The 16,824-nt window shown below is 38.0% G+C and overlaps 1 protein-coding gene across 6 annotated transcripts in view; it reads right to left on the bottom strand.

Moving 5' to 3' along the window:
- Window positions 1-6,948, bottom strand: part of LOC120457831 (serine/threonine-protein kinase haspin homolog) — an 83,525-nt gene extending 76,577 nt beyond the window's left edge. For 5 of the 6 annotated variants that reach the window (XR_005617091.2, XR_005617092.2, XR_005617093.1 and 2 more), the window contains exons 1-2: window positions 6,807-6,948; window positions 5,855-6,752 (exon numbers count right to left, since the gene is read on the bottom strand). Coding sequence is in view for 2 of the 6 variants with exons in the window: in XM_039645328.1 (XP_039501262.1) it covers window positions 5,855-6,752; window positions 6,807-6,871 (963 nt within the window). In the remaining 4 variants the exon portion in view is untranslated. The remainder of the gene's footprint in view (window positions 1-5,854; window positions 6,753-6,806) is intronic. The other variant, XM_039645330.1, reaches the window with a different exon arrangement.
- Window positions 6,949-16,824: the final 9,876 nt, after the last annotated feature.

Below are 16,824 nucleotides of genomic sequence, written 5' to 3'. Positions count from 1 at the left end.
AATTTGCTATATTGTGCAGTACTGATTGCGATAAACAACTTTCGATACTCAGGAACCGGCGACGAGGAACATCCTTGAACGGCAGCATCACGACTATTGGGGTCGTGCTATCTAAGTATGTAGTTTTCTTATACTGCTCCTCACACAGAATATGATCTGGCGTCCTATTCTTGATTGCGCCTTAACAGCCTTGTGTTCCCAGAGTCGCTAAAGACTGCGATCAATTGCGATGGTGTTGAGAGCCAAGAAGATTGACAACTTGGTGGTGCCGCTGGGCTGAGATCTGCCAGACACAACCCATCCAAATAATTTTTTCTGAAGCATTGGGCCAAGGGAACCGAGTTTTGGTTGTCCGATCAACAGCGGAGATTTATCTGAAAGATACCACGCGGTATCACGTGGTGTTGATATTGATGACAGGCTGGTAGACGATGTGCGAAGGACGACATGCTAGATATAATTGATGCAGTGGCGCAGTATCTGACATCTGACTGACCAATGCTTAGGATTTGGATGTTTTGGCACTGCCGCCGCAAGCGAAGCCTCTGCGCTATTACATGGGAACAGGAATCGAGAAGTGCCCTACCGATCATGTAGGTGGTGCATCCTTTACAAGAACCATTGCGGTTGCCAGTAGGACCTGTGTTTATCCCCAAGATTTAAATGTGTGTGCGTAGCTGTAGAATGAAGCCTGTTGCATGTGCAACGATTCCTCAATGGGCAGCTTGCCAGGTGATGGCCGCCGCACAGGCTATTTAAACAAAGTCGATGCGATTTTACCAAATTAAAGCGTTCTAATGAATTCATGCACTTGAATGCGCAGCCAAACATCGGTGAGAAAAGTATTGTTGGTAAGTGCGAACGAGGAATTATGTGCTATGTTAAAGTTAAGCTCTGATATTTGTGTTTGAGCAGGACCACTCGACAAAGGAAATTGGCCATGACGTTCAAGCACCTTCACGTTCCAGGATGGAAGGGTAGCGTAGTCCAGTGACTCATTCCACTTGCTTTTGGTTTTTTGATTACACTTTTTTAATATAACGTACATGAGCATCGCCAGCGAAATTTTCGTACTAAGCTCTGTAACTGGTGGGCATTAGATGAGCCGGCTATCTGCAGCTTGAAAATTGACCCGACCGATTCCACGAATATATGTAAATACTAACTTATTGTACCAAGACATCAATTTATCTGATGCTAGTAGATAATTTTCTCAACCAACTGGATAGGCTCTTATGTTCTCCACGGTGGATCCTGTTGGACAGTTGCGGAGATGGTTAAACTTACTTACGAGTATGTTTTCACGGTTCATAAAATCCAAGAATGAAGTAAAAATTTTTTATACTCGGTACTCCATTAACCGACGGCCAATCTTGGGAGTCGAGATGGTGATGACCGGGAGGCTGGTCTGGGAGTGTTGTCGAGGATCGTGGTGTTTAGATCATCGCAAATAAGTCGTTGAATGGTAACCTTTACATTCACCTAGGTGTCCTCCAGATCCACCCGTCTAGAAATTCTATCTCCGATTTCACCGAAAGCGCTAATTTCGCTTTCAATATGCTCAAACGAAATTGAAGTTCAGCTGGCGTTATTTTAGACTCCGACTGAGTCAATTTCATTCCTGTGATGCGGGAAATATTTTGTTCGATATTTGCCCGCTGGCGTTTTATGCCATCTCATCAAATTGTTGTTGGTTTTTGCGAATGCGATTTGAAGGGACGACAATTGCTTATTCTACGTCGTTGGTAGAATAAGCGAGAATTAATGCAATTATAAACCACATTTGCGGCAACAACAACTGATAGCGCCGTACAGGTATTCTAACGACATTTTTCAGTATCCTTATTTGGAGTACCAAATCGCATTATCGTCGATTAGGGCAGGTGCTTCACAATCTTCAAGTATTCAGAGTTCTGTATGTCACAAAAGTTACAAGTTAGCTTGATTTCTAACGGGGGATAAACACGATGAAAAATTTTTTGGCAGAAAAAATTTTTGGCAATCAGGCAACTATTGAAAAATGAGGAGAGACATCAAACCGTTTTAGATCCGCTTTCGAACGAGAGGTTTCGAGCGGTAAGCTTGGCGGTAGCTTCCAGTACAGAAAATTCGATATCTGCTGCGACTAAACCTATAGCAACAACAACATCAAAACTCTGCTTCATACAAACAGCGGTGTGCACTTCTGCTAAGTGAAAACGTAACCAAAACAAAAGCATTCACCCCGACAGAATCATCTGATACCCCATTCAAAATTATTGATGCACTAAAGGAGAACAACTTCAACGCCAAAACGGAGATCAGCATTCTTATCAGAAAGAAAGTGCCGCAGCCACTCTTCATAGTCGAACTTGAACCATCGAAACAAAAAAATTACTTATTTATAAACCACAGTTTTTACTGCACCGAAGCATAAGCGCACGAATCATGTGCAGTGCACCAACTACTAAGAATATGGCCACACCAAAGCGTACTGCGCCCTAAAATCGATCTCTAACGTTTGCAGCGAAGCTCAAAGTACCGTCCTAACTGTCCTAAAGACAAGGACGAAAGTTCAATTAAATTATTTAGCAACTGTGGCGAGGATGCATTGTTTACAAATGCTTGCTTCTTATAAAGCAAAATAGTGACAATAAAAGCTATTTGGAGGAAAAGCTATTATGTTTCGAGGCACAGCCTAGAGTTTTACTCAGCTTTTAGCCCATAGAAACCTTGATGTCAAGCTACTCGCAGAGACTCACCTTACTGACAAGTATAATTTCAATATACCAGGATTTATGTACATAGCTTTTTATACCTGTTACTCGTAGTATAGGGTATACTAGATTCGTTGAAAAGTATGTAACAGGCAGAAGGAAGCGTTTCCGACCATATAAAGAATATATATTCTATATCAGTCAATAGCCGAGTCGATCTGGCCATGTCCGTCTGTCCGTCCTCTGAGATTTCAGGAACTAGAGAAGCTAGAAAGTTGATATTAAGCATGCAGACTCCAGAGATATAGACGCAGAGCAAGTTCATGTTGCCACGCCCACCCTAACGCCCACAAACCGCCCAAAACTACAACGCCCACACTCTTGTAAATTTCTATCGATTTGCCAAAAAACTTTTTGCCACGGCCACTCTAACGCCCACAAACCGCCAAAAACTGTCAGTGTTGAAGACTCTCCCGCGCACTTCCAACAGCTGAGTAACAGGCATCAGATAGTCGGGGAACTCGACTATAGCGTTCTCTCTTGTTTATATTATGCTTCAGCAGAAACACATCGAATCACATCAATCTACGAGCCGTATAGGCTTACAAGCAATAGGACCAACTGGGACAGTTAGAAATATATATGTTTGTTCCCATACTGATTTTTTTTTGGTCCCTGGATAAGCGAGAAAGACATTGATCGGTTTGCTAGAATTCCAGAATCAAAAAAGCGCTTAAGAAAGAAGAAGTGGACGCACGTCAGCGGTATATCGAGAAACTTAAGGCCAACAGAAACTGTACTACTACGTAACACAACGGGAAACTGGTCTTGTAGTGGTCATTTCGCTGATCATTTCAACCGAGCCCAGTCACCAATAAATTTAATCTCCCACCCCTAGCACCACAAGATCCCACAGAATTCCGGACGAGCAAAATAACGAGTCATTAAAGAATCAAGCTGAAAAATCGTATGGCTTGGACTTCATAACCCCGAAAGTGTGCAGTTATACACATCTGCTTGATCTTCAACGCAGTTACTTATTTTCGATATTTCCCTAAAAATTCTAAGACAGGAAATCTTTGATTGACAGAACTCGATCTGAGCGATTGTGCTCTCGAAAAATAGCGAATAATTCAATTAATAAATTTCTATCCGCATGTGAAAACCTTAATGTGACAATGAACCATTAACTCCCAGTCGAATAGATCATTTTTATTCAACCGATTCATTCGAATTCGAATTAGCAAATGAAACTAAGAGGAGGTTTGGATGACAGGGTCCATCTTAAGGCACAACAGGTAAATGAATATATGAATCAAGATGCAATATAACTTTTTAGGTCGGGGAAACAGTTTCGGAAATAAATTTACCACAAGGTATAAAGAGGAAAAGGTTCAAGCTTTCTCAAAAGAGGAGTAGGTTATTAAAATAACTTACGCAAGGAATATTTTTTCTTGTTTGTAAGCTGTTTTTTTTTTGGAATTTAATAGTGGTAATTTTGTCTGCTACATTTCTTGCTTTGTAATCTTTTTTAATCGTGTCTAACATCTAGGAAAACTGCACCACAATACATTTTGTTTTTAAAAGCATCTAAAATCCTGCTTACAGCTCTCTGAGACTGCTGAACAGTACCCCATTTAAGTCCAAGTAGTACGGTCTAGGAAGATATTGCTTAAGCTTATAAAATAATCCTTGATGACACACTCTGTCGCAGACTTGTATAACATATAAAAGAACTGCACCACAATACATTTTGTTTTCAAAAGCATCTATAATTCTGCTCACAGGTGTCTGACACTGCTGAACAGGCCCATGACCTCTTTTAAAGCCAAACTGGTGGTCCGGAGAAAAATTTTTCTCCTCTAATATTGGCATTAGTTTCTTTAAGTATAGCTTCTCAGAATGTATCTTGTCGTCTAGATCTTCCGGGTCACACAGGTCTAACGGCTGGAAGCTGTGTGTTAAGTGTTCGGCAAAAGCGTTTAATTTTTTATAAGCACTCTGTTGAGGTCTTTGCATGCTCGATTGTATGCAGTCTTGTCATTCTGGCGTCTGCTGATCTGTCAGGCCCTTCTCAGTCTTCTCCTCTCTCTTACCATAGTAGCTAAATCTGTTAACCAAAAGTAGTTATCCCTGCGGACTATATGATTTGTAGCTCTAGTGATTTCCTCTAGTGGATTTCCGGCTAAGGATCTACGTGTTCTTCCAGCCAGCTTTTGTAATTGCTGATCTTTGTGTTGCGCCTTATAAGTTTCCCTGCGGATGAGGTCCTTATGTACAAACTTTTTAAGAGGATCTTGACAATGCTATGATCAGAACACAGGTCGTAGCAGGCAGATGTGGATATTTTGGTAGGGTCAATACCGTTGCTTACGGCAAGGTCCAAGAGATCAGGAATTCTAACGGGGTCAGTAGGACAGTACCTTGGTTGTCCGGTATGTAAGGGCTTAGCCATTTGAAAAACATTTGGAACTGGAAATGGGATATTAACTGACTATAAACCCAAGAAGAAGTCTGTGGACAGCCTTCGTTTTAAAAAGGCAGGAGTTAAGACACGCACCCAGTATCACGCACCGAACCATGTTTTTTGCAAGTGCCCCTTGAACTTATTCTTCTTATTATGAACATGCCAAAAAGAGCTTTCTCTTTCGCACTCTCACTAGGTGAGTAACGGGTATCTGATATTAAAGAAACTCGACCATAACGTTCTCTCTTGCAAATTGAGCGAACAAATCTCATGAGATTGATCCAACCGAACAAATTCCGGCAAGCACCATCGAAGCAATTCCAATTTTGCAATAACTCAGATATGTAAATCTATTAAACACAATGCAAACGAATGCATAACCTTTTATAACCTGCGATCACAAATTCCCTATAGTTGCTCAAAAATGCTAAAATTATAATAATTTAAAGAGATATAGGTATTCTATATAAAATCTATATTCAATATATGAATACTGAAATAAATCGGTAATTATAGAATAATTTTAGACTCAGTGAATGTTAGAAATCAAATACTCATAAGATATATGAATTTATATGCAACCCAAAGCCCTTGCACTGTATAAATAAATATAGTTTTTTTTTTAAACAATGTGATATTTCTAGTTAAACATATTTTTATGAAAGTAAGCTTAAAACACTTCAAAAATTACCTTGTGTATGCTTACAAATCCATCCGTAGAATTAATTTTGTTTGCTTGAAGGCTGCTCATTTTTGTAGTAATAATTATTTCTGGTAAAATTTGTCTGAATGTTTTTTGCTTTTCTCCATTAATTTCAGTAGGACCCTCTAAAGGTATAATCTTTAAAACTATATTGGAGATGTGTTTTTCCAATCTGTTTTGATTTCTTGAACAAAGAAATACTTCTCCATAAGCCCCTTCACCTATTTTAATAGAATTCAACCATTTATTTTGTTCATATGCATCATTAAACGGAAGAGGTATAGACTGATCGCAATATTTCAGAACTTCTTCTTCACATTTATTTTTAAATTTGTGTTCGCCTTTTAAAACTAATGACTTTCGATCCTGACATATTGAGCTTCGTTCTACTTCTTTGTTGAAATTTATTTCAGTTATTTTAGTTCGGATAAAATTGTTCAGCGATTTTCGCCACTTTCCCGGTTGTAATACAATCGAAGAAGGGTGCACAACAGTAACCATCTTATATGATTTACTTAACTGTCTTTTCCCGAAATTAGAACATTTATTTGGGCTGGCATTTATGTTTAGAAATGGATTTTCAACATTTACATTTATATTTGCGTCTTTAGTATCAGTGCCACCGCTGCCTTTAAAACCTTCAAGTTTCAAGCGAGTAATTGGAGAGAGGCCGCAATTAAATAATACTGCGCCTAATCGTTTGTCGCAAGGAGTTGATATAGAATCACTGGGACAATGCACTTTTATAAAGCAATCTTCACAAGTCAAAGATTCGTCTTCGTGAATGGGTTCCTTTACTTCTATGAAGCTGCTATTTTCAACACTGGAGTCAATGTTATGGGGTACTCTAACAGATTGTGTTACAATATTCATTTTACGTAGTTTCCTAGAAGCCAACCTATTATTTTAATTTTAATGCATTAAATGGGTTTACTCTTACGTTCTAGAGTCCAAAAGTTCATCGAAAGGATCACTCCATTTACCGTCCTCTAAAGAATAATCCATTTTTGTTTTGCTTATTTACTACAGATTTTAAATTTTTAAAGCATTACAATAGATATATGAAGCTTCGATAACAGCTGTGATCGATAACTTTATTTTTAGATTATAGGGTTGACCCACAATTTTTCGGAATTTTTCCCATTTACATATATTTTTGCCTTTGACTTGGAACATGATAACTACAGAAAGCTTTTTAAGAAACGTGCAAAACTGATTTTCTATTAACCAATAAATACTCTAGTGAGTACATTTATGTTTTTTTACATTGTCTGGTGCTATATTTTTTACTGCCATAGAAAGAAGGGCAAACCAATTTTAAACAAACGGTACTTACGAAAAACTATTACGAATAAGCAAAAAAAGCAGACAAAGACTAAGCATTTTTGTTATTTTATTGCGTTTCTGTTTACTTGTATTTTTAATATTGAATAAGTGTTTTTAAGGCCTTAGAAATTTAACGATGGTTTTAAGACTGTGGCTTGCGTTTTCCAAGTGAGTAGCACATTTTTTATTAATATTTGCAAATATTATATTTCAATTTAACTATGAGTTATTATTTGTACTTACATACGTACTTTTTACTTTGTACTTTTCTTTTCAACGTATCTAGTTTTTCTACATTAACACCGTTTAACAGTCGTAATACAGTTAAATAATATTTACATATATATTGCAGATGTTCGCCATTCCTCTACTAGAATAAATCAGCACGACTATTAATACGGAAATTTATATAGACTTATTGTAGGTATACAATAAAAATAAATACATAAATTAATTATTTGTTTGCTATATTCTACAGAAACACTTCCTCTTCTGTAGTTACAATACATTCAGAATCGCTCAGTATAACTTTTCTTTATAATTAGTCCGGGAAATAATCCAGAAATAATTCTGAGTAAGTTTCCGAAATTATTGTATCATAAATATTTTAAAATACTTGTTTTGGAAAACATCCAGAAGCCTTTTAGGTAATGCTTACAGAAGCCTTTTCCGGAATGAATTAAGACTCCTTTTAAGTAGTGCTTACAGATGCGTTGCACGGGAGTGTAAGAATCTGACGTCCGTCAAAACTGGGTATGCTTTTATATAATCAATAATATAATTAACAATATAGTCCCATTCGGAAATTTGGTGTGAAAAAAAAATTTTTCCTTCTCCTTTTTTTGATTCTTTTCCCATAGAACACAAATAAACATTGAAATAGAAGGCTTATTCTAGAGTTCTAATATAATGCATTTTGTTAAACTATTTTTAGTAGAGTCAGGATAAAAAATCAAAATAACGATTGCTCATGTTTTGCAATCGTGTTTCTTCGCGTACCAGCCGAAACCAAACACATTAATGTTTATGTCAGAATTATGCTTTGTTTAGAAACAGTTTTTGCAGTAATCCTTACATCTTTTTTAATTGTATTCAAATTACAAAATGTGCTCTTTTAAAACCTTAAAGAAATTCATAAAGGTATTATATAGGATTTTATAAATTTTTGTTTCATTTTTATTTTATATTTATGTAGGAATAAACATAAACAAAATCTAAACCAAATAAATATACATTTACAGTAGACATAAAATATTTTATCTACAAGTGTGTACATTTATGTTTTCTTAAATAGCTTAATAATATATATTTTTTACCGCCATAGTAATAACAGCAAACAAATTCTGAGCAAACGATACTTACGGAAAGCAAATGAAGGGAACAAAATGAAGCAGCCAAGGAAGCTGGAATCATTATACCCGTTACTCGTAGAGTAAAAGGGTATACTAGATTCCTTGAAAATTATGTAACAGGTAGAAGGAAGCGTTTCCGACCATAAAAGTATGTATATTCTTGATCAGGATCAATAGCCGAGTCGATCTGATTTATGTTGCCACGCCCACTCCAACGCCTACAAACCGCCCAAAACTGCCACGCCTTGCTTTTGAAAAATAATTTAATATTTTTTAATTTTTGTATTGGTCTTGTAAATTTCTATCGATTTGCCAAAAAACTTTTTGCCACGCCCACTCTAACGCCCACAAACCACCCAAGGATGCCAGGCCCACATTTTTGAAAAATGTTTTGATTTTTTTTCATTTTTTTATTAGTCTTTTAAATATCTATCGATTTGCCAAAAAAAGTTTTTGCCACTCCCACTCTAACGCCCACAAACCGCCAAAAACTGTCAGTGTTGAAGACCCTTCTTCGCACTTCTACTAGCTGAGTAACGGGTATCAGATAGTCGGGGAACTCGACTATAGCGTTCTCTCTTGTTTTTGTTTTATTGTTTTTGATCACTTGCAGTTTTAATTTATGAGCTTCAAGGGCGTCAAATAGTGACGGCTTTCAGATTCGGGTTTGTATTTTGCAATTAGGTATAGTTATCAATTCAAATAATTATCAATAACATTTACAAATAATTAATTTCATAATTATGTAAGTAGCAAATTTGTATTTTAAGTTTTATAATGGTTGTTAGCTATTCATTATTTCTAATACTGTTATATTTTATCCATGTCTTGCAGATTCTTGCCTTTCCTTAACCAGGAGAAAAATAAACCAAAACGTCTATTGATACTGTTTAGCTATTAGGCTTTTTCAACACTTAGCTGTTGCGAGAAATAAGTAGCTGAAGAAAGTTTTGTTCTTTTTTCAGATACAGTTTATTTTTTTAATTATACTGGCATTTAGGGCCGACCAAGAGCTTAACGAATGCACAAGTTAAGTCTTTGCCGAAAAATGAAGAAGTAACAATTGGCGGGACAGACAGCCAAGGGTGGGACCTTGGAAGGATTTTCGGATGGCGGCCATCAAAGTCCAATGACGAATTCCGGAGGCGACCGCCTACTCTAAGAAGTCCAAATTGGTCCAGGAACGGCGAATGCGAGGATATGGGACTAGACAAGGAAACTCTTCCCAGCGTTTTTAGGGACTGCATGTCCTCCCATAACTGCGCGCGCTGCATCAAACGCAGCATCATCTGAGTACCCTCTTGAATGTGTGCGACGGTGAGCCCAGGATGACGAATTCCATTACAAAATTTGTAATCGTATGCAAACAGTCGTTGCAGTGAGGGGTAAGAATTTGTAAATTTGGAGCTAGCAATTACATCCACGTACGGCGACTTTACGATGAACACACATCGACGAAGTTCAAGGACCGGTTTCTCAGGACAAACTGCTGGTGGCCAATCTTTTTCAGGTTCCATAAGATAGGCTGGTCCTGCGCCCAGAGTGATGACTCGCAATCTAGCTCCTCCTTTGTGGCTTGATCTATTGGGCCGGGAAATTTTTCTCCGCTGGCTAGAGAAGGAACACGTGACGCTATTAAGGCGCTACCGCACGGGTGCCAGACACAACCCAGCCCATGCACGTTTTCTGAAATCTTCCAGTCCTCAATGTCCACATTAAAGCTTGGCTGGTGATCCGTGATATTGGAAGCGATAACTGCTGTTATGCTCGATGACAAATTCGAAGTGACACACCGCATCGCAATTTCTACCGAGAATTTCAGTCGCGAAATTGGAATCCCCGATTCCAGTGACGGAGCCAGACGACCTCGACCTCTTAAGTTGAAATTGATTTGCAAACCGAGAGGTGACCAAGTGCAATTGAGAGCCAGAATCTAACAAGGCCCTGCAGGAAACGAACATTCGACCGATTCTGCACTAGAACGGTTGCAGTGGCTAGCAGCACAAGGTCCCTACCGAGATCCTGGGCAATCAGAGCAGAAGAAGTCGAAAGCGGGGCGGAAGGCTCAGTGTGGGAGCTTGAAGACACCGGAACATGTGGCTGCGAGGAAGGCGGACCATCTAGATGGAGCAGAGTATGATGCCTGATTCCACAGGTGCGGCAGCGGCTCGAGGTGCATTTCCGTAGCTGATAACCTGTTTTTAGCAACTAGCGTCGAACGATTTCTGCCCACCTGAACGCCTGGCGTATAGGTTGCCATGGCGCAGTCCACGGCCTCTAAAATCCTACATCGCTGCTCCAGGAATGCAGCCATCGATTCCCACGACGGAATAAGGTTGACAAAGACCGGATCCTCCAAGCGCTCCTCCCACTTAGCTAGGCTCGCCGCATCCAGCCCTTGTATCAGCACTTGCACTATGATGCAGCCAGCGATTTGCTCAGTGGTCCCCAAACCCTTCAACGCACGGATGTGAGCGTTAAACTTGTCCGACAATTCCCGAAGCGATGACACTGAATCATTCCGTACTACTTTTAGAATCTCGGTGATGTGTGCCTGAAAAACGAGACGCCGATTATCAAACCTTTTTTAAAGCAACTCTTAAGCCGCTTCGTAGTTGCCGTTTGAGATCTTCAATGATCGGATAGTTTCCAACGAAGAATCCCTCAAACATGACCGCAGAAGTTGAAATTTCCGACAAACGTTGGCAGCTGCACAGGCGGCAACGGCATCGACCTCGGCCGCGGCTGCGTCTGTTGACCACAATACCTTCCGCAAGCGTCGAGTGCGGCGCGAAATGCACATTGCGTTTGTCTATTTCCGCGCGCACACTAGCCTTGAATTCTACGATGAATTCATCAAAACTCTCGCTCATTGCACTACCAATTTCGTCGAAATCTAATTCCTCCAGTTCTGTATGCAGAACATTGAAGGCACTTTGCAGCTCATCAATCTGCTCCAGCCTCACCGTATGAGTGACGTTTGTAGCCTCTGCAACCTGCTGAACAACGCATTGGCGTTGCGCTTTAAAAAGGTCACCCTGTAGTAGTAGTAGTAGTAGTAGTAGTAATTGTATATAAGTATAGTAGTAAGCCCCATTGCAATATTAGAATGTAAGAATAGAATGTAAGAACTAATTATTAGAGTCGTGAATGTAAACAGTATACACATACGTGCTGAATAAAGGAAGAGTCAGTCGTCGCTGAACTGTCACAGAGCGCACACTAAAGCTCAGAAGGGGTCGGACCTACCCAAGTGACCATTTTAAAAGAAAAATAAAAATCGGCAAATCGACAAATGTTTCGCGATCCCGATGGCTCATAACAATGATCCTGAGATGCAAATGGCTTGCAACAAGGAGCCGGAACAATGTTTTGGAAACCAAATGATGCGCAACAATGTAACTATGCAAGGAAGCGATATTCAAAGAGTGGAAAATGAGTTGAAAATATTGAAGCTACAAAATGAGATCGACCAGTTAAAAAACCAACAACAACGAAGTACCGACACAGACTCAAGCATTTCTTTCGAAATTTTAAGGGAGATCGTTAAGGTATATGATGGCAGAAACAATTTCAATGTTTGACTATCTCAACTTTTGAATGTCCAGAAAAATATCAAGGTCGGCGACGATATGACGCTGAATCACTACAAAGCTATAGGCGATGCTGAAATATGGCTGTATTCAAGCACAAGCGCTACCATGGACACAGCGGATAAAATGTTAAGCCACCTGGAGAAAATGTTCGTAATGTCCAAAGAGTCAAAGTGGAGTATGCGGCAGAAGTTACAGAACTGTGTCTGGATCAAAGGTGAGGAGTTCTCCAAGTACTACAACGAAAGTGGCAGGTGGCGGTTAATTTAGCACTGGCAGAAGATGAATTTTTGGAATATATGTGGCATACACGATATCAATCTACGCAATCTGGCTAAGTCGCGTTCGATCAAGACCAGATTGGAGCTTTTGGAGGCATTCCGAAACGTTGAGTTGGGCTACGTTCCTAAGCCCACGTGACCAGAAGACCGTAAAGAAGGTGATAATCAGAAGCCACGAGGTAATGCAGAGTGCTACAATTGCCACAGTCGGGGCCACCTGGCCAAAGAGTGCCGCAAGCCTAAGAGACAAGATGGGGCTTGTTACGCATGTGGCTTGCAAGGACATGTGGCTAAGGAGTGCAACCAATACAAGAAGTCGAAGGGCGGGGACAACGATTATGTAAGTTATATTGAATTTACATTTGGTACAAAGAATAATATGCTGAACCCCATTTTCATAGAATGTCTCATAGATTCTGGCAGCCCGATAAGTATTATTAAAAAACGTTTTATACCAAGTCAAATAAAAATGGAGAAGACTACCTCTTTAAGTTACGTTGGATTAAATTTAAGTAAATTACAAATACATGGAAGCGTAAAATGTTCAGTTAAATTCTCAGATAAAGATACTCCTATGTTACTATATGTCGTGGATGATGAATCTATGGGATATGCTATGTTATTGGGAAGGGAATTTTTAGCAAGAGTAAAGGCCAAAATTGTAATTGAAAAAATATGTGAAATAAAAAAAAGATTCGATAGTTGAAGAAAATCAAATTAAAAATAAAGAATTTAAAAGTCATTATGAGACAAACGCAGACGAACAAAATAATTTGGAAAAACAACTATTATTAATTGATTACAATGATAATGAAAAGGTATATGAGATAGGTTCACAATTAAATTTTAAACGAATGCGAATTTATAAATGTTATTGAAGAATATTATATTAAACCAAAAAGACCAAGTGAACCGAATATAAAATGTGAAATGAAGCTAAGGCTAGAAGAAGACAATCCGTTTAGTTTTTCGCCAAGGCGCCTGGCATATGTGAAGAAAGAAAAATTACAAGGAATCCTTGATGATTATTTAAAAGATGGTATTATACGACAAAGTGAGTCTGAGTATTGTTCGCCAATTGTACTAGTAAAAAAGAAATTGGGTGGCATTCGGATGTGCATAGATTATAGGAAACTAAATAGGATCACTGCGAAAGATACCCGATGCCATTAATTGATGATTTATTAGATACCCTACCAAACAAAGTATTAAAGTAGATGACGACGGTGCGAAAGCAATTGAAAATTTTCCCGTGCCACAAAAAGTTCATGATGTTCAAAGTTTTTTGGGATGTGCTCGTATTTCAGAAGATTTATACAGAATTTTTCAACAATAGCAAAGCCACTCCATGATTTGACAAAGAAAGCCAAAAAGTTCGAGTTTGGCCCAGTGCAATTAGAAGCATTTGATGAATTAAAAAGCAAGCTTTTAAAAACGCCTATTTTGGCATTGTACAGTCCTGAGGATGAAACAGAATTGCACTGCGATGCATGTTTGATAGGTTGCGGATCAATCCTTTTTCAAAGGAAAAGAAGAATAGTAAGATGGGCCTTGGAATTAAAGAATTATTTGTATAAACTAGAACATAGAACAGGAACTAGAATGAAACACGTTGATGCTCTTAGTAGATGTAATACGATTTTGGTAATCGAGGAAAATACGTTCGGGGTCAATTAAGTTATATGCCAAAAAAGAGACAAGAAGTTGAGAAAGATTAAAGAATTGCTAAGTAAAGAAGAAAGCGAATTATATGAAATGGTGTGATTTAAAAAAAAGTAAAAGATAAGTTATTGTTGTATGTCCCGGAAGCTATGGAAGAACACTTATGGTATGAATACCATAATGAGTTAGGCCATGTAGGGAAAGACAAAGTTACGGAAATGGTCGGTAAAAGTTATTGGTTTCCAAATGTTAGAAGTAAAGCAGATGAACATGTTAAGAACTGTCTAAAATGTATAGCTTTTCAAGGAAGAAATGGTAAGCAAGGAGGAACTATTAATATTGTACCAATGGAAAATCCCCATTCGAAGTCATACATATAGATCACTATGGTCCGGTAAATCAAAGGCATTCTACGAAAAACCATGTATTAGTAATTGTTGATGGATGCACAAAGTTTGTGGCACAAAGTTTTGGAAGAAGTAGAGTATGCAATGAATAATATGCAAAGCATAAATGAGCACCCAAGTATAATGCCGTTTGGAGTGAATCAAAAAGGAAGAATGCTAGATTGTTTAAAAGAAAATGTATTGGAGTCAAGGCTAAAAATAAAAGAAATTAATTTAGAGAAAATTAGACAAAATGCAGAAGTTTCGCAGGAAAAAGTACAGAACTATAACAAGAAATATGTTGACGCTAAACGACTAGAAGCAAATAGAATTTGGATTCAACAGTTGGAGCGCCTAGGAAATTAATAACCAAATATAAAGGCCCCTATGAAATCGCCAAAGTTCTAGATAGTGATAGGTATTGTATCAAAGATGTAGAAGGTTTTCAGTTGACACAAAAACGATGGAATATGGGCGGCTCATTATATTAAACCATGGCTTCGAGAAAAGAATTCGGTATCAAATAATTAAAATACAGATAAGAAAAATGATAAAGAAAAACAAAAGTCTAAAGTAAATGTAAAAAAGAAAACCAAACCAATTGTAACATATACTGAAATAAGTAACGAAAATGTAATGATTACAAGAAGTAGGGCGGCAAGGATCCTAATTATCAGGATGGCCGAGCTGTAGTAGTAGAAGTTGTAGTAATTGAATATAAGTATAGTAGTTAGGCCCCATTGCAATATTAGAATGTAAGAATAGAATGTAAGAACTAATTATAAGAGTCGCGAATGTAAACAGTATACACACACGTGCTGAATAAAGGAAGAGTCAGTCGTCGCTGAACGGTCACAGAGCGCACACTAAAACCCTGTTTTTGTCATTTTCAGCGGGCATAGCAAAAAATCGGCGGGCTGCACTTGATATATTATATGTAGCAATGTATGTATGTATATAATGCTAGATCGCTTAAACCGCTTGAATCGCTTGTCCAACCGATTGTTTTTTAATATATTTATGTAAACGGGATATGTGCATGATTTAATGCATGCAAATTAACACAATCACGTCGGGGTCACCAAATGTTTAGCTATTGAGCTAGCCGTAGAAAGTTTTGTCTTTTTCCGATATAGCTTATTTTGTTAAATTTACTGGCAGCTAGGGCCGATCAAAAGCTATAACGAATGCACGAGTATAAGATTAGTCTATTGCACAGTTTTGGCGGCTGCATGACCCTACAGATATGTTGATTTATACAGACATTTATAAAAAAAAGAAAAAATTCATTAAACTGAAATTTTGTTATATTCTTTGTTAGAATACATTCACTCAATATAAGTTTTCCGGATAATTGATTCTGTACAAAATCCAGAAACTCCCCTGAGTTAAGGTTTGTAATATAAATATTCTGAAATACTTGTTTCAAAAAACATCCATTTAAGGGAATGCCTACAGGTCCATTAAACTGAAGCGTCACTGTTTGTTTGTACAAGTTAAAAATAAACATTTTCTTCAAAGATTATACTTCCGACTATTCCATCACAAATTGGCTAAACTCTGTATACTTGTATTGATATTTTTTTACAGACAGGAAGTATTTCCTAACCAGTGTCGATACGTTTTCTAAATTTTGCGATTATGCAACCCATTTGCTCTCAAACAATAGAACTTTAATTGAATTATTGCAGGCTCTATAATAATTTAATTTAAAAATTTCTATCCGCATGGGAAATCCTTATATTTTGACAATGATCCTTCCATTAACTCCCAATCGGTTAGATCACTTTTATTCAATCGTTTCAGAGTCCAAGTTGAATATGCACCACCACTAGATAGTACTTCATAAGGGCAGGTGGAAAAGTTTTATAGCACTATAATCGAATTCGCACGTAGCCTAAAACTAAGAGGAGGTTTGGATGACAGGGTCAATCTTAAAGCACAAGAGGTACCACTAAAGAGAATGAATGAATCAAGACGGAAAATAACTCTTAAGGTTGGGGAAATAGTCTTAGTGGAACTTAATAAACGTCACGGAAATAATTTTACCCCAAGGTACAAAGAGGAAAGGTTCAAGCGTCGTCATAAGAGGAGTAGTATATATAAATAACTTACGCTAGGAATTTTTTTGGTTGTTTGTAAGCTCATTTTCTATCCGTTACTCGTACTGTAAAAGGGTATACTAGATTCGTTGAAAAGTATGTAAAAGGCAGAAAGAAGCGTTTCCGACCATATAAAGTATATAGATTCTTGATCAAGATCAATATCGAGTCGGTATGGCCATGCCCGTCTGTCCGTATGAACGCTGAGATCTCAGGAACTACAAAAGCTAGAATGTTGAGACTAAGCATACAGACT

The sequence above is a fragment of the Drosophila santomea genome, unplaced genomic scaffold (genome assembly GCF_016746245.2).
Source record: "Drosophila santomea strain STO CAGO 1482 unplaced genomic scaffold, Prin_Dsan_1.1 Segkk81_quiver_pilon_ctg2_scaf, whole genome shotgun sequence".
Taxonomy (NCBI): domain Eukaryota; kingdom Metazoa; phylum Arthropoda; class Insecta; order Diptera; family Drosophilidae; genus Drosophila; species Drosophila santomea.
Note: the sequence above shows the minus strand (reverse complement) of the source record. Positions and strands in the feature narration are given on the sequence as shown.